Source organism: Apostichopus japonicus, chromosome 2, assembly GCF_037975245.1.
Source record: "Apostichopus japonicus isolate 1M-3 chromosome 2, ASM3797524v1, whole genome shotgun sequence".
Taxonomy (NCBI): domain Eukaryota; kingdom Metazoa; phylum Echinodermata; class Holothuroidea; order Aspidochirotida; family Stichopodidae; genus Apostichopus; species Apostichopus japonicus.
In genome coordinates this window covers 27,133,428-27,156,708 of record NC_092562.1, presented here as the reverse complement: position 1 = coordinate 27,156,708, position 23,281 = coordinate 27,133,428, and the positions used below count along the sequence as shown (strand labels likewise).

General features: G+C 38.4%; 3 protein-coding genes and 1 long non-coding RNA gene across 4 annotated transcripts in view; 2 read left to right on the top strand and 2 right to left on the bottom strand.

The window, feature by feature from the left end:
* The window catches only part of LOC139980620 (uncharacterized), a 30,525-nt gene extending 24,302 nt beyond the window's left edge, over positions 1–6,223 (bottom strand). Inside the window, exons 1-3 of the mRNA XM_071992408.1 lie at positions 5,986–6,223; positions 2,007–2,141; positions 23–172 (exon numbers count right to left, since the gene is read on the bottom strand). Coding sequence (XP_071848509.1) covers positions 23–172; positions 2,007–2,141; positions 5,986–6,223 — 523 coding nt within the window. The remainder of the gene's footprint in view (positions 1–22; positions 173–2,006; positions 2,142–5,985) is intronic.
* LOC139980616 (uncharacterized) lies at positions 6,135–9,294 on the top strand. Its single transcript, XM_071992395.1, has 3 exons — positions 6,135–6,385; positions 6,623–6,736; positions 6,960–9,294. Exon 3 carries the CDS (start codon positions 7,270–7,272, stop codon positions 9,292–9,294), a length of 2,025 nt encoding a protein of 674 aa, XP_071848496.1. The 5' UTR covers positions 6,135–6,385; positions 6,623–6,736; positions 6,960–7,269.
* Positions 9,295–9,433: 139 nt separating this feature from the next.
* LOC139980467 (uncharacterized) lies at positions 9,434–11,173 on the top strand. Its single transcript, XM_071992087.1, has one exon. The coding sequence runs from the start codon at positions 9,434–9,436 to the stop codon at positions 11,171–11,173; it is 1,740 nt and encodes a 579-aa protein (XP_071848188.1).
* A 1,449-nt stretch (positions 11,174–12,622) lies between these two features.
* On the bottom strand, positions 12,623–23,067 carry LOC139984296 (uncharacterized). The gene is made up of 4 exons (XR_011799034.1): positions 22,973–23,067; positions 16,919–17,023; positions 13,358–13,678; positions 12,623–12,747 (listed from the first exon to the last, which is right to left on the bottom strand). It is a non-coding gene; the product is annotated as an uncharacterized lncRNA (long non-coding RNA).
* Between the last annotated feature and the right edge of the window lie 214 nt (positions 23,068–23,281).

Below are 23,281 nucleotides of genomic sequence, written 5' to 3'. Positions count from 1 at the left end.
AAATATTACAGTAAAGCTTTACCAGTAAGGCAGTCCAACCCCTTCCATCCTGTATTACATCTACAGCCATATGGATGGGCCAGGCAGAAGAGGTATTTACTGCAACTGCCCTCACTGCCACTCTTAGAACATCTCTTCTCACATGTGTCTCCAAATCTGTTACCTCCACAACCTAATAGAAAAATATAAATTAATTAATACAATGCTGCCCTAGTCACCTGAGAAGCATCTCAAACTAATTGCTGTTTCTAAAAGAGCATACAACATCATTAGTTACCAGTCAACACAAAAGCTGCATGTTCATAGTCAAGTGCAGAACAATACATTGTTTAAAAGCAAAGGAACAGGAATAATGAGTGCAAAGGTTTATTGTCAAATGTAATAAATACTTCAAGCGCATTCAACAAAGTAATATAACGGGGCTAGTAAAATTGTGTTATCAACACATTTGGAAATTATTTAAAAATAACAAATATGGTACATGCACCCTGTCATGTATTTCACTGACAATATCCATATATAATGATCAAGAAAACCCTAATATGCAACCTAATCACAAATATGTTGGCTTTGAATGACTGAATTTAATTGATATTTGGTGTAAATTACAGTTCAAACAGTTCAAGGAAACTTAATTGAATAAGCTTTGCTGATTTTGCTGACACCTTTCTCAGTATCATCAACAGGCTGCGGTATAATCAAGGATATAGGTTTTTGTTGTAATTTTGCATATGTGAGTTTGTGAATGTTGTTGAACTTAAAATAATAAAAGTTATAAGGTTTTGCCTACAAAATAGGATATGATTAAACCATTCTTAATACTCTAGGTAAATTAATACTACCTGACAATATCCAAGTATATAATCTGGATTGAAGACAAAACACAAACAGCATGCAATGGCTAACAAGGCTATAACTGTCTTAATTAGAAGTTTTAAGTGAGTCCGCTCAAATCACACAATTAAATTTGTCAAGGGCATACACTTGGGTTTTCGAATTTCTGAACATATCAAGCCTAACACATCACCATATCAGAACCCCCTTCTAATCTGCAGATATGGTAGCAAACGTTTTGAAATTACCAACAGCATACCTTTAATAACAACAAATCATATTTATATTGCGCTTAATACAGCATTTCAAAGCGCTTTACAAGTAGAAAGAAACTAGGGAAACCAAGGGTAAAAAGAAACTAGGAATCAAACAAAAATGTTTTAAGTTGAAACAGAGAGGGAGGTAGAGTCAGGAACGTGAAATGGAAGTTCGTTCGAAAGAGAAAGCGCAGCGACAGAAAAGGCACGATCGGCATAAGGCCTTTAAGTGCAAGATTTAAGGTCTAAAAGCTTTTGAAACAGTAGACTTGAGCCATTGCTTGATTCCCTTTAGTGACGTCATTTAAAAAAAATCAATAGTGGAGTGGATTACAAGTGAACTTGAACAGATGTTATTGTAATGTTATTGAATATGCATTCACATGTACGTGTGCAAATGATGCACTACATTATATAATCTGCACCTGTGTGCTAATGAGCTGTGTGTTTGCATATTGGTATATAAGTTAAAGAATGCCGTCTACTCGTCCTTGTTCACCCTGTCTCTCCATCTGTCATCAAGTAACCTTGGACATGTCGTCCTACATATCTGTCCTGTACAGCATGATGTAACGCAATAAATTATAACATGTTATTTGTTAATACTCTACGTCGACTGTGTTCTACTTGATTGCTTAAAAGAACTCATATACCTAAACAAGGAAACATGACAGTTATATAAGGCCTTTAAGTGCAAGATTTAAGGTCTAAATGCTTTTGAAACAGTAGACTTGGCCCATTGCTCGATTCCCTCAAGTGACGTCATTTAAAAAAAAAAATCAAAAGTGAAGTGGATTACCAGTGAAATTGAACAAATGTTATATACATTTATGATTTTGAAATTCACTTTATTTAGAATCCTTCTCTGTAATGAATATATGTTGATATATAGTGAAACATGCAGAAAACTGTTACCTTCTTCACAATTTCTTCCTTTGAATCCAGGCGCACAAATGCATTTTCCACTGTTCTCATCACAAATGCCTCCGTTATAGCAGTTATCACATATACCATCACAATGATCTGGGCCCCATCGATAAGCTGGACAAGCTGATATTACGAAAGATCATGCAAAGATGTAAGTTATGATTATGCAGCTGACATGATAGTTAGTTATCTTACTATATAGTAAAATATACATGTGCTGCACCGTCACTATGCTGAATGTGTATTGTTCCTCATGAAATCCAACATTTATTAGTGAAACACTTAAGCAAGAACTTTATAGAATTGCATTTCGAATTTTGGATTACAATGTACCAGCCATGGTCTATTTTCATATTCATTATTGCAGCAACTTCTCATGTATTCAGACGACCTATCCAAGCGTGATCTCTCAAATACCACAGTGACAAAAGTAGGCAGTGGCGGAGAAACAGGGAGGGTTGGGGGGGGGGGGGTAAACCCCCCACTTTTTGAAGAGGGGGGTTGGCCCACACAATCAACCCCCCTAGTTTTTGCCAGTAATGTTCTGTTATAGCCTATGTTATGTGCTCCAAATGGCATAATAAATCAAATTATTAAATTTGAAATGGTTCAACCTTTTACCTGGTAGGCTACATCAACAATTAACGACCGAAAACCGAGTTAGAATTCGCCCACACATTATTTCTAGCCCCTTTCCCCCACCTTGCGCATTGGAACTTGTAGCTCATAGCGCTAACTTCACCCCACAACAGACATACACAAAATAACGTTTTGTTGCCGTTGAATAGCTTTGGAACTGTATACACTTGCCAACTTCAACGAGGTGAAGGATGGAAAAGAAAAAGAAGAAAGAGAGAAAAGGAGAAAAGGATGGAGTAGAAAATACGGCAAGAAAACGGGAAGAGAAAGAGGAACAGTGACAAAATTATTCGAATTTGTAAAGCAAACAGCAGATATCACATCATATCAGTGAGCATGAAAATGGCGTTCAACGATAAACAGCCTCCAAACCATGGGCGCAGATCCTGGTGAGGACAGCGGGACGCGTCCCCACCAACTTTTTCAGTAGTGGGGACATGATATACCGTGTCCCCACCAATTTGTCTTGACCAATAGCTGCATTTCAAGTTCCCCTGTATTGAACTTTGGCGCAGTTTGATCCAGCATTGTGCAAATGACATGCAAAAGTTCTCATTTTATTGTATTTTATCCACAGTTGTTAAATATAGGACGGAAATTGCATTTGCGGCAGCCTATATTTGTTTTCTGGGAGAGGACCCCAGACCCATCGTTTATACAAAAGTCTACTTGGATTATTTGTCCCCTGATTTTCTTTCTGCAGACGCCCATGTATTTCTCCAAACTAAATTTCTAAGCCATGAGATCTAAAACTTAAGGAGGTTTAGGAGCATTATTAGGTCTGGGAAGTGTTATTTCCGGCGATCTGGGAGGTATATTTGGCCAAAAAAATCGTACGCTACGCGTGAACCCATGGTCGCGCTCCGCTTAGATAGTGTCATAGAACAGACACGCGTCCCCATCATTATCCAAGACTGATCTGCGCCCATGCTCAAAACTGTCGATGTGTGTAGTGTTCGGTTTCGGAAATATCTGGTATATTTCTATTTCCTTCAACGAAATTTTTTAGTAGCCGTCTGAATTTTCGAAAATTCCCTAACCAACATTCTTCATCATACTCGTGCAATTTTGACCCGTCTGTTAGGGTTTGAAGGAGGTTTTTCTATATCGGTTGTCCATAGATGATATTTTGTGCAACATTATGGGTATGTTTTGAAGTGAATTTATGCACGAGAATTGTTAATTTTCAAATTCTGAACAGTGGGGCTGACGGATATTGTGGGCCGCGATGAAGAATCACCTACAAAAGCAATGACCCACAGGATATGTGATGAAGTCGAACATGATGTGTGACTGGTGACAATCTTCAAAAAGGTTATTGATGAGAAAAAAAGTATTTGGAATAAACTTGGTTCTCAGGCAAAAGTGTACATATGGTTGGTCAGTTTCCAGTGATCTGGGGGTACCAAAACCAGAAATTTGCTTGTACGCTGCGAGCCAACCAATGGTGGCGCTCCGCTTAGATAGTAATACGCGCCCCCGGGTTAGAAAATCCTGCATACGCCCCTGGTTAAATGCAGCTTTTCAAGGCCTGGGCAGTGCCATTTACTGCAATCTGGGAGGCAATATTTGCCAAAAAATTCTTGTGCACTTTGCGCCAACTTATGGTGGCGCTCCACTTAGATAGTGAGCCAGCAGTTATGACTTTTTATTTCATCAATGGCCTGCAACCCCCCCCCCCCCCCTACTTCTGACAAGAAATCTCCGCCACTGAAAGTAGGCATTTGGAAGAGCACAATCCAAAAACCGGCGCTAATTGCTTTTTTGATAACGGTTGCGGCTTCACATATTAATCATATCCTCTGTTAGTGTACCCATTCCTCAAGCATGCCGTCCTTGCTCTCACACTTGTTTTGAAATTTATAATATTGACACAATTGCTACTTGTTAACTTGCGATGCTTATTTAACAAGAAACAACTAATTTGAGAAAAGCAAATTTTTCTAGAAAAAATATAGATGAAAGAAGATCTGTCTAATATTAATTAAGAAATTAAACTAATACCAATTAGTCTATATAAAAGTAATTTCTGTAAATGCAGCATTAACCTGTCACATCTGTCGCGACTCTAACCAATTTTCCTTTGGTGAAGGATGTTGCTTAAAACATAACTCAATTCGGAGGTACAGTAATCCATCTCAAATAATAGGAATTCATAATTATTTCGATTAAGTACTCGAATACAAAACTTTGCATTAAAGCAAAAATCTATAGATATATGTAGATCTTTTTGTTTTAAATTAAATACCAGTTTAAGGTAATCCATTTAAATAGTATTATTGTCCAATAGAGTGTAATCTGATGACTCAAGTTCATAGTTTAACGAAAGTGCTGGCAGTTTCTGTACTTGGAAGTAACAACCACATCCAAATAATGTGGAAGTACAATGTTATTCTAATATGGTGACATTTAATAGATACATCTGGCCACGGCAAAGGTAGTCAATGTCATCATGGCAATTGAAGTGAAAAAAATCTGTGAATGGCAAAATACATTTGGTGGACATTTTGACAAGAAGTAGTAAGTCTGCAACAAGTTTCGGATTTGTGGATGGTTTCAAGATGTTGGCAAGTGTACCAAACGGTAATTTACATACTTGTACAATCTTACACAATTAACGCATCTCCGCAAAACTGCAATTTTCAGATAATTGTCGTCTTATTCACTTAGAAAATCTTTTCAAAATAGTAATTACCAGATTGTTAAAGTTTTGCACATAAACATTAAAAATGACACTTTGCAGAATTGTAACTCTATTGTAATTTAGTACATGATCGTAAAACACATTTTGTTTGGTTTTAACCTTTTGGCAAGATAGTAGCAAGTGTGTAAAACTGTCCATTTCAAATTTTTAAAATTTGGCAGTGTGTGTAATAAGGTGTCAATGTGCATGTCCATTATGTGCTTCCTTACACTAGTGATGAAGTAAGGACAAACAGTTTATGTAAACATTCCAAATCTACCACATATGAAGGATACAGCAATATATAACATGCAATGTTATACAAGGCTACTATAGCTTTAAAGAACTTGTTGTTTGTTGCTAGCATCACCACCTGTGATTTGCATAATGGGGAAAGGAAGGATTCATCTGGTACAAATAATTCACACTTGAAACTATCATAAATCAAGGCACAAGACAATGAGTTGGGATATTCAAATTACCGGATAGACTATCATACTTCATCGACAAGAGATTGCTATTGTGTCATGAACCACAATCGTGTTTGGCTTTAATACAAAATATGATTATAAATGTCTTTGAAACGAACATATGTTTATTAAGTAGCTATTAATCAGTTCATATCTGGAATACAACATTACAAACCTCTTACTATCAACAGTTCCAGACCTTGTTTCGCATCACTCCTCTCACCGTTGATGTGACACTCATAGACACCAGCGTCATCTACCTCAACTTGTCCACTGATGGGCCATCTTTCATCTCCATTACTAGCACTGTTCTTTACATTATTGTCATCGTTGCCGATGTGTGCTATTTGCTTAGCGTGACCAAATGGAAATTTCCGCTTGGTCGAGGTCGGGCAGAGGTCAATACTGCCCATTTACTAGTTGCCTTTCTTATCCACCTCGATTTGCATACTTATGTAATCGATGCGCAATTACGTAATCGATGTATACTTGCGTATTTTGAAGTGCACATGCTTCATTCCTCTCCTGGCTCAGAGAGGCGTCGCATGTGTTCCTGTAGCACTGTTCCTTAGTATGTAAGTATTCTAATTGTTTTATATAAGTATTAAGGGGCTTGATATTGTAATTGTATATCTCTTTTAATATCGCATTATAGATATTTGCCTTTAATGTGATGTTGCTGCATGCTCGTGCCTGTTATTTATTATTATTGCCTTTTACTGTGTATTTGTTGTTTGCTTATTTGTAAGAGTATCTGGAGTAGATGTATCGCCAGAGGTTATTACTTTGTTGGTGTTCTGTACATTCTCCAGAAAGCCGCCGTTAACCCCAGAAAGCCGCCGTTAACCCCAGAAAGCCGCCGTTAATCCCTGTAAACCCCTGTACACCGCAGTTTGTCGTGCTGTTGGTTTTGCCCGGTAACGATTGTAAGTTAATTATAAAGAATGTAATTGTCGCCAATCTTTCCTTATGTCTTGTTTCATGTTACCAAATGTTATTTGTTATACTTCTTCCTTTTTTGTGCATTGTTTTATAAGAAGAAATATAATGCATTATTATGTTATTATTATGTTATTAATGAATTGTTCAATTAATGTGTTTGTTTCACCAATGTTTGTATATTGATGTATTGATATCTTTACTTTCTAGTTTTCACCGTGGTCTTGTTCAAACCACGCGTGTGAATAAATGGGCTAAAACATACAACAACCTTGTTCAGCTTCATTGAGCGTCGTCTCGGTGACAGTGAAAAAATCGTTGGGTATCGACAACCGGAAGTCCTGCATATCCTCCGCCGTCCGGTATCTGGCCGTCGCTTCTTATTCACCTATTCCTGTCGTCTATAAGCCTACCAATTCCTGTCGTATAAAAGCTCACCATCGTATTCCAGTGACAGAAATAGTGTACCACGTGCCTGATTCCCGTAGCACCAATGTACTCGTCGTCAGCCTGCTGACTCATGGAAGACCTGAAGACTCCCAGGACTTCTGCTAAGAGGGCTGTTACGACGCAGATTAATCGTGTCAGGCAGTATATCGCGGAAGGTAACGTGGACATTAACAGTCATGTAATTTTATTGAAAGATCTTTTCCAAGTGTTTACGTTGGCTCACGACAAGTACCACGAGACGCTTACTGATGAGAAGGATATTGACGAGAGCGACGACTATTTCTGTGACAAGCAGAAAGATTACATTTCCGCTTTAAATCTAGTTAAAGATGCATTGAATTCTGCTGAAGTAAAACGTGAGGATCAATCCCTTAAGGATAATCCAAATGCAGATTTATCTCGTAAAGAATTTCTACATTTATTGAATTTACCTAAGGTAGAGCTGCAAATATTTCATGGTAACCCATTACATTATCATCAATTCATCAGGGCTTTCGAGGCCAATGTTGATAGGGTATGTGACGACAACGATTTAAAGTTGTCTAGGTTAATGCAGTATACGTCGGGCTCTGCTAAAGAGGCCATTAGGAGTTGCCAGTTAGTTGGAGGTAGTAGCGGTTATGCTAAAGCCATTTCCATATTAGAAAACCGGTTTGGAAACTCGCACCTAGTCACTGAGCGTTTAATACGCGAGTTAAGATTTGGTAAACAAGTTAGACTGCCGCAAGACATACAACAGTTAGCTGATGATATGCAAAATGCATTCCTTGTACTTTCAGAGTTAAAAACTTTGAAGGAGGTTGATTCTCAAGCAGTCTTAATCGAAATAGTTGCCAGGTTTCCTAACTATGTGCAGTTGAGATGGAAAAAATTTGCATTGAAGGCCAAACGGGCCGATGGTTGTTATCCAGGGTTTAAAGAATTCATTGAATTCGCAGGTGAAATCGCCAGTGAGGTAAATGACCCAGTTTATGGCGACGTGTATCTCAAGCGTTCAGATAAGTGTAAACGTGAACAAAGAAGTACTTCTAGCAGCTATTCTATCTCTTTGTCTAAGTCCAATACGTGTACTGGTGAAGGTGCCCAGGCAGCAAAACCTGGAATGTACGCTAGGGCTGAACCTCCTTGTGTACTATGTGAACAATCACACCGTCTGTGGCATTGTGATAAGTTTAAACAATTGCGCCCCAGAGAGAGATTGACTGTTGTAATTAAGCATAAGTTGTGTCATAACTGCCTTCGCGCCTCTCATAACACTAGTGATTGTGGCAAGCGCTCTGTTTGTAGTGTGCGAGGTTGTGGTAGGAAACATACCATGTACATTCATTGTGATGATAATACTGTAAATTCTTCACCTGATATTGAGGTTTCTAATGCTAGCTTCTCTCGTAGCAAAAGTACACATATGCCTTTAGTTCAGGCCACCGTGAACAGTTTGTGTGACGCATTTGTATTGTTAGAGAGTGCATCCAGTAATTCATTTTGTTCCCGTGCATTGGTCAACCAATTAGGAATCACTGGTAACTCTTATCAATTTGAGCTTAGAACGTTGAACTCGTCAGGTATTCAGCAATCCGAAATGGTAGAACTGTCTTTGTCTTCTAAATCGGGTGAAATCTTAAAATTATCTGCCGTTTACGTAGTTGACGAAATACCAGTTAAGAATTCTATGGTCGATCTGGAATGTTATTCCCATCTTAGTGGTATCGGTCCCCTACCTGCTTATCAAAGTACTGATATTACAGTTGACATTCTCGTAGGTCAAGATAATTCTGAAGCACTTGTGCCGTTGGAGGTTAGGCGGGGTGCTCCAGGGGAGCTCTTTGCGGTACGTTACATGTTTGGTTGGAGTCTTAATGGACAATCTCCCATTAGCCTCCCGAGTCGTAAGATAATTTCAAATTTTATATCTACTTCGACTATTCAGACTGATGTTTCTCGTTTGTGGGAAATAGAGAATGCGGGGTTGGATCTCCCGTCTTGGTCATACGAGGACAAGTTGGTGATATCTTTGTGGGACAAAGAGCACAGGAAAGTGGATGGTCACCATGAACTTCCTATTCCTTGGAGGGCAGTCGGAGACCCTCCCAAATAATTTTGTTGTTGCCAAAACTAGGTTAGACTCGTTGTACAAGAAACTTGTTAGGAACGGCTCTTATGATAGGTATGACGCTGAGATTGTGAAACTTGTAGATAACTGTTATGCAGAGGCAGTACCAGATTCAGAGTTGTTCATGGTAGACAGGATATGGTATTTACCCCATCATGCTGTAGTGTCAGAGAAGAAACCAGGCAAACTTAGGGTAGTTTTCGATTGCGCTAGTAACTTCAAAGGCAAGTCTTTGAATGATCGTTGTATGCAGGGTCCCGACATGATTAATAAGCTTCTGCCGGTCTTGTTGAGATTTCGGCAACATAGTATAGCAGTTCAAGCAGACATTGAAGCTATGTATAATCAAGTTAGGATCCCAGCTAGGGATAGAGATGCCCTACGATTCCTATGGTACATTAATGGTAAATTAAGATACCTTCGTATGACGTCACATTTGTTTGGAGGGGTGTGGTGTGCGGCTAGCTCCGCCTATGCTCTCAGGCGTACAATTACTGATCTGCCGAGTGTGATTCCGCTTGTTAAGTATGCGGTTGAAAGATCGTTTTATGTAGATGATTGTCTTAGTTCTGTGTCGAGTAAATCAGATGCTGAGATCATTATTAGGGAAACCCCCAAGGCCCTGAAAAGTGGAGGGTTTAAGTTAACTAAGTTTGTAGTCAATAATTTCAGATTGCTAGCTGAAGTGTCCGTGGAATGTAGGGCTAAGGAAGTTCTAGATTTTGGTACTAGTAGTGAAAGCAGGGCTTTAGGTATAAAGTGGATGGTTTCGCGCGATGAGTTCTTCTTCGCACTGGAGAAAGATTTTGGTGGCTTGTTAACCAGGTGGAGAATGCTTAGTATAGTTTCGTCAATTTTCGATCCGCTAGGCTTGATAAGTCCTGTAGTCCTTTCAGGCAAGCTCCTTTTCCAGGAAGCTACAGCCCGTGGGTTGTCGTGGGATGAGGAGATACCCCCTGATATTGTAAGGGCTTGGGACACCTGGGCCCAGTCGTTGTCTTCTGTTAGTCGTTTGAGGGTACCTCGTTGTATAAAGCCTTGTTCCTTTGATGATGCATTCATCGAACTTCACCATTTTTCAGATGCTAGCTCTAAAGGTTATGGCTGTTGCTGTTATGTACGCTGTGTAAATAGGAAAGGGGAAATTCATGTACAGTTAGTCATGAGTAAGAGTAAAGTTGCTCCTTTAAAGCTACGTACTATACCTCGTTTGGAGCTGCAAGCTGCTGTATTAGCCGTAAAGGTTGATTCTCTGTTGAGAAGGGAGTTAGCTCTTGAATTTGCTAAGTCGTATTTTTGGACAGACTCGGAAATTGTCTTGAAGTATATTCACAATGATAGCAGAAGATTCCATGTTTTCGTTGGCAATAGGGTTAGTCTTATCAGGGAGTTCAGTGACCCGCAACAGTGGTTCCATATTGAAACTAAAGCTAACCCAGCTGATCTAGTTACTAGAAATTGTTCCTTCTCAAAGTTTAATAGTAGTAAATGGTTTAACGGTCCTGACAAATTGGGTCGGTACAAGAACGATTGGCAAACTGCTAAACTTAATTCGCTCGTCTTAACGGATGACGATCCTGAAGTCAAAGAGACGGACGTCACTGTGGGTTATACGACTGTTGCTGGTCATGTGTCCCCTCCTGGGTTAAGTGATGTTGGAGATTCAGATGAGCCATTATATAGGATCATGAATCATTATTCTTCATGGTTTAAAATGAAGAGAGGTTTAGCGTGGCTCTTGCGTCTTGTGCGATTTTTTTTAAGGGGCAGAAACCTTTGGGCAGATTATCTGTCCAAGAAGTTCGTCGTGCAGGAGATATCCTCCTCCGTAAGAGTCAGTCTTCTAGTTTCTGTTCTGAGTTAGAAAGGTTAAGTCAGGGTAAGGCTGTCAGAGCATCTAGTTCCCTTAAAACGTTAACTCCGTTTCTAGATGGTAAAGGGCTTCTCAGGGTAGGCGGCCGTTTGAAAGAGTTTGACAGCAAACACCCGTGTATAATATCTGGTAAACATCCTATTGCTGAGTCTATTGTTAAGGACGCACACAGTATCGCCCATGTTGGCATTGAGTGGGTGCTAAGTATTGTAAGGAAGGATTTTTGGGTTACTAAGGGAAGGCCGTTGGTCAAGAGGATTGTTTTACTTCAATCGGCACTTCTTCTTAAGTGTTTGCAAGCATTATCGTTGAAATTTCATGTAAATATAGTTGATGTGTTTTATCTTCCTGATTGAGCTGTCAGGTGTGTCAGGCTTTATGGTTGTTTATTTGGTAAAGAAGCTTTACGTCACAATTTTGATTGCTAAAGCTGTTTTGGAATTTAATGTACATCGATGGGGTGGTTTAGGTATTGTAGGTTGTTATACTTGAATATGACGTATTCCAGTGGGGGGAGTGTCATCGTTGCCGATGTGTGCTATTTGCTTAGCGTGACCAAATGGAAATTTCCGCTTGGTCGAGGTCGGGCAGAGGTCAATACTGCCCATTTACTAGTTGCCTTTCTTATCCACCTCGATTTGCATACTTATGTAATCGATGCGCAATTACGTAATCGATGTATACTTGCGTATTTTGAAGTGCACATGCTTCATTCCTCTCCTGGCTCAGAGAGGCGTCGCATGTGTTCCTGTAGCACTGTTCCTTAGTATGTAAGTATTCTAATTGTTTTATATAAGTATTAAGGGGCTTGATATTGTAATTGTATATCTCTTTTAATATCGCATTATAGATATTTGCCTTTAATGTGATGTTGCTGCATGCTCGTGCCTGTTATTTATTATTATTGCCTTTTACTGTGTATTTGTTGTTTGCTTATTTGTAAGAGTATCTGGAGTAGATGTATCGCCAGAGGTTATTACTTTGTTGGTGTTCTGTACATTCTCCAGAAAGCCGCCGTTAACCCCAGAAAGCCGCCGTTAACCCCAGAAAGCCGCCGTTAATCCCTGTAAACCCCTGTACACCGCAGTTTGTCGTGCTGTTGGTTTTGCCCGGTAACGATTGTAAGTTAATTATAAAGAATGTAATTGTCGCCAATCTTTCCTTATGTCTTGTTTCATGTTACCAAATGTTATTTGTTATACTTCTTCCTTTTTTGTGCATTGTTTTATAAGAAGAAATATAATGCATTATTATGTTATTATTATGTTATTATTGAATTGTTCAATTAATGTGTTTGTTTCACCAATGTTTGTATATTGATGTATTGATATCTTTACTTTCTAGTTTTCACCGTGGTCTTGTTCAAACCACGCGTGTGAATAAATGGGCTAAAACATACAACAACCTTGTTCAGCTTCATTGAGCGTCGTCTCGGTGACAATTATCCTTCAACCATCTGAAGTCTGCAACATTCTTCGATCCGGTGCTCATCATACCAATGCTCACACATGCATCACCAGTGTTGACAGTTAATGAGACCAACTCATCACTCGGTACAATATCAGCTGAAATCAAGGACGTTGTAATAATACATATATATATATATATATATATATATATATATTGGCTTGTGTAAAATCTATATGGTATTATTACTACATCGAACAGTTAACAAGCTCTTTACCAAATTATTGTAAGGATAATATTTGTCAGCACTTCTTATATAGCATGTCAACATAAATGCTTCAAATTACTTAATACTACAGTACCAATATCCAGTAAAACTCTAGAAGATTTTTTAATGGTATGATACAAAATTTGCTGGATTTTTAGAAGTTGACATTTACACGGTCATTATCTTCATCCACATTATGCTTACCCTTTATTACACTATGCTAAATATAATATTTTATATAATCACTTCAACCACTTTTGCCACCCTGCTTGAATATTGTTCCCAAAAAATGTTCTTGTCAAGAATACATTAGAAAATATGCAATATATGCATATAACAGGAAACTTGTGATGTGTTAAGCCCACTTTATGTAATCTATTCTAAACACGCTGCAGTAAAACGTCCACATATCATTATCATACCACATGTAATAACGTTGTATCATTATCTAATGATATATTGTATGAACGGCCCTATAACTACAGCTGTGACTAACTCACCATCTGATCTCATAAATATCCCTGAGATTGGTGTAGTGATCTTTTCATTTAATGCAGCTTCACATCCAAGCACCCCAAAGGCATCATTATTTCCACCATTGTCCAATGTTACCCTCCAATGTTTATAAATACCATTATTCCAGACTGGAGCTGGTGGATCTACATTTTCATCATCATTATTCCTTGTCCGAACAGTCCTGAAAGACTCTACATGGGCATTCGCTGCAATGTTATCGGATTCGCTTATGTGACACTGAAAGTGTGTTTCAATATTTTCAGGCTCAAACGGCTTTACTCCAAGGAAAGTCATCTTAACTGGTTCTATTGAGAGATAACATGTTAACTGTCATTGAAAAGAAAGAATACAATGAAATTCTTGCAAACGAAACAGATGTATGCTCTCATTTTTAACTTATACAATCCTCTCGTTACATTAAAACAAATATTTTGTATTATAACATGAGGCAATCAAATTTCCTAAGATCTTTTCCACCTGTGTTGGAGTTATTGGGGAAAAAAAAGAAACATGTCAGGGTCCCAAAGAAACTAGTAAACCAATACATATTATGGCATAAAAACAATTTGCTCTAAATCCAACCATAATATAACAATTTATAATAAATATAATACAATTTTATTTAAGAAAAGAAGAACAAAAGATGATTAAGATATATTGCAATTCCACAGCAGGAAAGTAACATAACTTACAAACAACCTCACGTACAAACCAGAGAGCCAAGTGGCTGAGTAATAACTTCCTCATTTTAGATTCAAGAACCTTCAACGGTAATACTTTTCAGAGTTTTAAGTGTTAAACATTATTCACATAAATTTATCTGCCAGGTCCACTCTGTTTGTAGATTTCTATATAAACTAACATGTTTATTCATGCCGTACTTGAGACATTTGTGCATTCAAGAGCTTTAAGACTTTAACTTCTGATATTCTTAAATGACAGTAGACTTCCCAAGAAGCAAAGTTATTCTTGTACCCACTAATGTAGACCTAAATACCAAATGTTATATTAATTCAAGCTTAACATGTTTAAGTTATCAAGTTGACAAGGGTCTACATAGTTGACCTCAATTGACCTTAGATATTCTCCAGGCTCAATAGGTTTCTTCTACTTACTAACATGGATCCACTTTCCTAGCATAAAAATTCATTCAACATTTTCAGGGTTCACAGACTCGACCTATATTGACCACACATTATCTTGTTCTTTTACTCACTCTACATACCACTTGTGGTCATTGTAGCTTAACCTTTAATACAGTTATCATATTTTAAAGGTTTTCAGAATGTGACTCCACCGATTCAATTAAATAGATACCTTGCACACACCGTGGGGGATCGATACACATCCCAAGTATGAACTTAATCTATTATGGCTGTTCAGGCAAAAATGTAATGATTCAATTGTTACTAATTGTGGTAGCTCCCAAAATGTTGGCTATTTACTGACTTAAATGTCAGTGGAATTGCTGTATAGCTGTTAAAAATAAGACTTTTGTTTACTGCCAGTAAACATAAAGAACAGAAACACATAATAAGTTAAAACATATATGCCGATGACAGTGCTTTAATTTACTCTGACAAAGATCCTAACAATATTAAAAAAAATCTTTCTTCTAACCTGGAGAGTGGCAATAAATGGCTCATTGAAAACAAATTGTCGTTACACATGGGTAAGACCGAGTTGATTTTGTTTGGGACCAAACGTAAACTTGGTCAGTATACTGACTTCTCAATTATTTGTGATGGTCAACTGATTAAGGCCAAACATTCTGTTGTTTACCTCGGTCTGGAATTAAACCAATACCTTGATGGCGAACAAATTGTTCTTGGCATTATTAGTAAAACAAATTCTCGACTCAAATTCCTCTACAGGCAAGCTAATTATTTTAATCAAAATATGAAAAAGACCATCTGTACAGCCCTTGTTCTTTGTCTGTTTGATTATTCCATCTCATCTTGGTATGGAGGTATTTCTAAGTACCACGCTCGTAGATTACAATGTGCCCAGAACAAAGTTGTCAGATTCATTCTGGGTAAAGATTTTTATTACCACATTAACCATGCTGACTTTAAAACTCTTGGTATTTTGAACATCAACACTAGGGCTGAACAGCTTCGTCTTAATCATGTTTTTAATGTTTTCCATGGTACCTCTCCAGTCTATATGAGGGAGAGTTTTATTAGAGTAAATAGTGTTCATAACCATAACACAAGAGGTAGTAGTTTTAATTTTCAACTTCCCAAAATTAAAACGCACTGTGCTGGGTCTTTTTATTACAATGCAATTAAAAACTGGAACAGGCTACCTGAAAACATAAAATCCATCCTGCTGAACTACAATTTAAAAAAAGATGCCAAAGCCTACCTTTTAAATCATATGAATGTCTAGCTTGTAATTATCTTTCTTTTTTACAGTGTTTGTATGCATGTTTTAGTTGTTTTAATAGTTTATTTCTTATCTTTTGTATTTTATTGGTTTTAAGGACCCCTTTGGAAATAAGCTTTTAGCTTAAAGGGTTATCCTTGGCATGTTATCTTCTTTTCGATGCATTTAAGTTTATTCCCTTCTTGTATTTTAAATGTTTATCTTTATGTGCAATTTTTTGTTTGTATGCAGATGAAGATTGATATCTTGCCGAATAAAATCAAATCAACAAGTAAACAATCATAATGATTCCATCAAAAGCCCTGTAGTATGGCTCATTAGAAAAAAAATGTTTTTAATAGATTGGCTGCTTTCTTAAGCCTCTGCAGTAAAGTTGTGTATTGTTATTCAGAAAAGACAAACAAGGGTGAACTTTAATTGATCTAGGAGTTTCATCGTTACATATATACAGGACTTTCCTTACTGACTTTCAACACTATTTGCCCTAAGGCTTGCATAATTTGGAAAAAATGTAAACGTTAACAACTCCCATTATATAAATTAAATAGTGCGTACATTGCATGCTAAAGGTTAAGGACAACAATAAACCTATTTATAAGTTCTTCCCCTAAGGATACATAGGACAGCATTTGATAATTGTACATATTTTTATGATTACATAGATGTTCAAATTCCAGATATAATTTTATCAAGGTGTTCACTGTACCATGAAATATATTTGAATGGTGATGGTCTCACAGAACTGTACAGTCGAAACAGTACAGTGATCTATCTGACCCATGTAGATATGAACAGATATGAACATGTAAAACAGGATGTTGTAAAGCCCTGATTTTCTTGAAGAATGAGAGATGAGCAGAAATGTAAATTAAATAGCTCACATAGTGTAATATGATTTGCATAAATAAAGCATGTCCATCACCCAATGCAAAAAATATTGATCAGAGTAATGACATCAAGATCACATTAGCTGATATCACAAGTCTTATAAGGATCCAAATAATTAACAGAAAACTTAACATTTTGGTACTGCAAGGTTAGAAGTTACGTTGCTCTTACCATTTGGTATATTTCATATCACAAGTATAGACATAGCATACAAACTTTATAAAATATCAACAATGTGGACTTCGGTGAAGGCAACAACACAACATTACCACTTTGTCCATAACTGAGGAGTGTTTGCCACAGCAGCAACGTAGTCACCGCAATGACCTGCACTTTGTAAGTCATATTTTCTTCTGTCAATATATTTGTTCAACCTGAGAGGAAATCCAAATGAAGAGATATGATATAGTTTGTGCAATCATAAACCTCAGTAACACTATGTTGTGTACAGGTGACTGTATATGTCTACAATAAACAGAACATTTCTGATGAATTGTATCAACTGTTGAACATTATGCTTTTTAGTATTTATCTCAGGATATCTCTGAAAGTGCAATTTGGCTTATGCATCTCAGAAACAGAGGGTGAAAATCAAAAAATTGTCCAAAAAGATTATTTCAATACTTGAAACAACATTTAAAAGTTAAAGCTTCAAGTATGCAGGTTCACTATTGAACTGGTTGATCACTTTCTCAGGTTGGTCATGAAATTTTCGCACTGTCAGAATATTTCTTTCTAAACATGTCAAGTGAATTGAAAAAAAAGTTTTTAAATTTCATCTTGTCCTTTAAGAGCTGGCATCCTAAAATTCACATTTGAAACTATATCACTTACAAGAAGGTTAAACTTGCTAAGTAATTATTATTATTATTATTATTATTTATTGAATTTCATATAGCGCAACCCCAACAAAGTTTTCGGTTGCGCTTTACATCAAAATTCTAAGAAAGAAAAAAACATTCATAAGAAAATAAGATCTCAAATGGCGTAGAAAAATATACTAGATGAATGTACAAAAATAAACAATTGCTAAGAAAAACAAAGAGAAAAATTGAAAATACAAAATGTTATAAAAAATCTAAAAGAAAAAAAAATGAAATATAATGAATACAAATATTAAAAAAAAATTGAAAAATTGAGTATATAAGTTATTAGCTAGGAAATAAATATGTTTTGAGTTTTCTTTTAAAAGTTGCAAGATTCTCAGATTGGTTGACATGGTTAGGTAATTTATTCCATTGCTCGGCGCCAAATACACTTATTGCTCTTGAAACAAAAGTGACCCTCTGTGTTCGTGGAATGATCAGTTTATAAAGAATATCATTTTAACGTAGAGACCTACTTGATTGTGGAGCTAAAGTAAATCTAGATATAAGATATTAGGAGCAGATTTATCAACAACGCATTTAAAGACCAGCGTTAATATTTTGTGCAGAAATTCTTTGTCTGATGGGAAGCCAATGCAACTCCTTTAAAGCTTCAGAAGCACTATCCTCCTTTCCTCTTTTCAGAACAAGTTTGGCAGCCATGTTTTGAATTCTCTGAAGCATCATAATAACAACATTTGGTAGATTAGCAAAGAGGGAGTTAGCATAATCTAAGTGACTTATCACTAGTCCTAAAACAATAGTATGGCATGCATGCAAGTAATGCATGGACTTTGTTAAAAACTCTTTAATATGAACGTTCAAATATTGATGAGTGTGCATTTATCAGCATACTGTAAATATTGTAAATGAAGAGTAGGTATGTGGCACATACAGTAAACATGCATTTTATTAATTTCACGACTTTACCAAATAAACAGAGAGTAAGCCTATTGCCTTTGAAGTGTGCAAGTGTTTCTAAGTGCAATCGTTTTCAGAATCAGATGGTGTAAATCATTACTTTTATCCAGTTAGGACCATTGTCTTGTACTTTCATATCCTGCTTTTAAGTCCCTTGTATTGACCAGAAGTTTGAGTATTACCACTAAGAGCAGCATAAACATCAAGTTTCAATTTGAAATAGATTAGGAACAGTCCATACTAACATTACAAGTGCTTTGAAGCATGATTAAGGAGGACAATATTGACTGTAGCATTTATCGTTCAAAAGAAAAAATAACCCAGTTGGCTGATTATATGAACAGCATTGTTGATTACATTTTGCTGCTCAAATTATTCATGAGAATATTACTGTCAAAGTTGATACTTCCACTGGAATCATGTCATGTTAATAAGTTTGGCTTAAGGAGCTAGCTACTCCAGCCTACAGAAAAGGTAATATGTTGTGTTATATTTTATTACCTCAGCTGTACAATAATTATCAGTAAAACTATAAAAATATGACAGTGACCATCACTACAAATACTACAGGAACTTGATGCAATATGTTGGAAAGGTCTGGAGTTGTCTGAGAATTCCCTGTGAGCTATCAAAGTACACTTTTTTTAAACAAATCTTATTTTACTAATTTTCAATCTTAGGAAATTTAGTTTAAAAAAGTTGAACATGAAGTGTAATTAGATGAGCCATTAAGGCTAGGACTACGTGTAGTTGATCAGAAAGAATATGCCAGTTTGCATATCCTTCCTACAAAGTCTTCCTGAGTAATACCAGTTGTTCCTCTTACCAACGTAGCTGGGATATCAGGCGCGTATCCAGGATTTTCTAACCCGGGGGGCGCGAATTACTATCTAAGCGGAGCGCCACCATCGGTTGGCGCGCAGCGTACAAGAAAATTTCTGGTTTTGATACCCCCCAGATCACCGGAAACGGCACTTCTCGGGCTTGAAATGACCAACCAGATGTAGACTTTTTGCCTGAGAACCAAGTATTTCCTAATAGTTTTTTTTTCCATCCATAACCTTTTTGAAGATTGTCAACCCGGCACACGTCATGTTCGACCTGATCGCATCTCCTGTGGGTCTTTGCTTTTGTAGGTGATTCTACGTCGCGGCCCACAATACCCGTCAGCAGGCGCGGCGGAACGGAAAAATTATTGGGGGGGGGGGCTATTGTGTGGACACTATCTAAGCGGAGCGCCACCATCGGTTGGCGCGGAGCGTACAAGAAAATTTTGGGTTTTTTCAAACCCCCAGATGGCCGGAAACGGCACTTCCCGAGTGTTTTATGCTTCGAATACCTACCCCTAGAATATGGGTCTCAAGCCTGCAATTTCTCAGACTGCACGAAAGTCTGTAAAAACATTGTAATTTGTATATTCGATTGTGTTTTAAGAGAGTAGCTATTACTCGAAGTGTACTCGCAAAGACATTTTTGAGTGTAGTAAGGGCAGTGGCGGAGCTAGGGGTATTGGTTGGGGGGGGGCAAGAATAGTCTGTAGGGGCGCTTTCGACACTATCTAAGCGTAGCGCCACCACAGGTTGGCGCGGAGCGGTCAGAAATTTTTGAGTAAAGACACTCCCTAGATTGCAGGAAATCACCCTTTCGGGCCTTACTAATTTGCAGATAAACGGAGAATAAATAGGTGTCGTCGCCATTTTGTCGGAAAATTACACCAACAGAATATGACAAATGTCAATAGGTATACTAGAGCGCAATAAAATAGTCAATAATCGCGAATAAGTAAAAAAGTAGTGAAAAGCTGAAAAAGGGCGCCAGCAGTCCATTTGAGTCCGTCAGGGGGGAGGGGGGCCATCCGCCCCTGACTGTATATATGGACGCTCCGCCACTAAGTAAGGGGATGTTGGAGAACTGGCTGAAAATGAGGCAAGTCATTGGCCTAAGACAAAGTTGTGTTACGCTTACCGGTACTTACACTAACTTCTTCCACTTTTCACGGGGCGTGAAGACGCGGTTGGGGTGACAATGTGGTCTATAGCCAGGGGACGGGCCGAGGGTCCCCCAGCAATTACTAAAATTATTACACCTATATAGTATACGTGTGTATCGGACAGATCGACAAGTATGCATTGAAAAATGGGCAGATGCACTTTTCGGAACCTTGGTAAATATTGGGGGGGGGCTTATCATGCATTTGCCCCCTCAACTTTTTCATTGGGGGGGCTGAGCCCCCTAAGCCCCCCCCCCCCCCGGTTCCGCCGCCACTGCCCGTCAGCCCCACTTTTCAAGGTTTTAAGCCCCAAATTTGTTCAGAATTGGAAAATTCACATTTCTCGTGAATAAGCTCACTTGAAAACATACCCATAATGTTGTACAAAATTTCATCTATGGACAACCAATATAGAAAAACTTCCTTGAACCCCTGACAGACCGGTCAAAATTGCACGAGTAGAGGGAAGTGTGATGCAGAATGTTGGTCAGAAATTTTCGAAAATTCAGACACAGTTAATTTATTGGTGTAGAAATATTAAACCTCTTATAACGGCTATTATAAAACTTGGTTGAAGGAAATGAAAAAAATAGCAGATATTTCCTTCAACCGAACACTACACACATAGGCGTAGGAGGCGCGGCGGCAGTGGCGGAGCTAGGGGTATTGGTCAGGAGGGGCGAGAATGGTCTGTAGGGGCGCTTTCGACACTATCTAAGCGGAGCGCCACCACTGGTTGACGCGTAGCGCACAGACAATTTTTGAGTAAAGATACTCCCTAGATCGCCGGAAATGACCCTTTCAGGGCCTGGCTAATTTGCAGATAAACGAAGAATAGGGTGTCATCGCCAAATTACACCAACAAAATGTGAGAAATGTCAATAAGTAGATGAGAGCGCAATAAAAAAGTCAATAATCTAGAATAAGTAAAAAGTGGTAAAGAGCTGCAAAAGCGCCAGCAGTCCATTTGAGTCCGTCAGGGGGGGGGGGGCATCCGCCCCCCTGACCGTATGGACGCTCCGCCACTGCGCGGCGGGGGTGCAGCCCCTATTCGCCATTACTAATGTAAAAGAGAGTTTTGACATAATTGGACCTCCATGCTTTTTATACATCTACATGAGGCATGTCGTTGTTTACATTAGCATCCCGCGGTATACTGCGCAATTTGAACGGACCGTACTGTACATGATGGCATGCGATGTAATAACCGATGCTTGCTTATATGATATTGACATTGACACGTTGAACGCGCGCTTCGCGGCGAAAATTTTTGGTTATTTTTTCAGGCAAGTCGGACAGTTTTGAGGCTTTTCATCCTGGAACGCCATTTTCATGCTCACTGATATGATGTGATATCTGCTGTTTGCGTTACAAATTCGAACAGGCGCGTAGCGAGGAATTTGCCAAGGGAGGGGCGAAGCCTGTAGGCAAATTATCTAAGCGTAGCGCCACCATAGGTTGGCGCGAAGCGTACAAGAAAATTTTGGCCGAAAATGCCTCCCAGATCGCTGGAAATGGCACTACCCAGGACTATTTGTTATCGCGAAGCGTACAAGCAAATTTTTGCTGAAAATGTCTCCCAGATCGCTGGAAATGACACTTCCCAGGCTTTGTAAGTTGCATCTAAGCACTTTCTATTTTGAAATTACTTAGCGATATCATTTAAAAAAATGCTGAATGGGGGGGGGGGGCGGTCGCCCCCATCCCAAAATGCGTCATGTTCCCCGACGACGCGGTCGAGTTCGAGACCAGCCACAGTTGGTTTCATAGCACAATTCTACACACGCGTTATGATAGACCATATATAGTATATATATAGATCATTAGTGAGAGAGGAAAATGGAAACGTCAAAAAAATGGAGTTGTCGGTGTAAGGGGTAGGGTGAGGCACACTTTTACGAAATCATTGATCCGTCACTGGCTACCCTTCAGCACTGTAATGATGTCACTGTTCCTCTTTCTCTTCCCGGTGTCTTCGCGTTTTTCTTTTACTCCCTCCTTTTCTCCTTCTTCTCTCTTTCTTCTTTTTCTTTTCCCTTCCTTCCTCTCCTCCTCTTTTTCCCCTCTTTTTTCCTTTTTTCTTCTCTTTTTTTTCTCTCCTCTTTTTCTTACCCGGGGGGCGCGCGCCCCCAACGCCCCCCCCCTGGATACGCACCTGGATATAATCATACTACTGCTGTAGCCTGTGTCTGACTAGTTCAAAACAACTGTGCCTAACTTAGGACTCGCGAACTGCCACTAGCCTATAAACATAACGACTCTAGGCAAGGTTACAGTAGATCTTAGTTTGTGAGACCCTCTGAAAGGCCTAGACTACTAATATGTGTCCCAATTAAAGTTTCAAAGTCTGAGTGTGGTGTTGAGTTAGCCTTAGCTTGTTGGTCTATCCCAATTCCACATGAAAAGAATATGAATGCTAGATGTCAACATTCTTTAATTGCTCAAAACAACAAATAGCAAGCAACTCGGCCAACATATCCAGGCCCATCCAAAGTTTGAAACCTCTCCCCGGGGACTGAACCACACACAATAGGCAGATTACTTACCACCACTGCAAGAAACCAGTCACTATCCTGTTAATCGTTCAAAATCTCTCAGTACAATGGTTCATTTGGGTATGTACATGATTGGCCTTCTGCTCTCTCTGCCGGCATATCTTAATGTAAATTGTGCAAACATTAGTACCATATAGGTTAATTTTTGATATGGAGTCACCACATTAACGACAACACACATTGTAAAACGATAAACAAAAATTAAAAAAAAAAAACAATGGAAATAATCGCTTTATCGAGATAGATCTTAAAACTTAAAACTGGACGGGCACGTGCCCCTCTGACCGTACTTCATCCTCC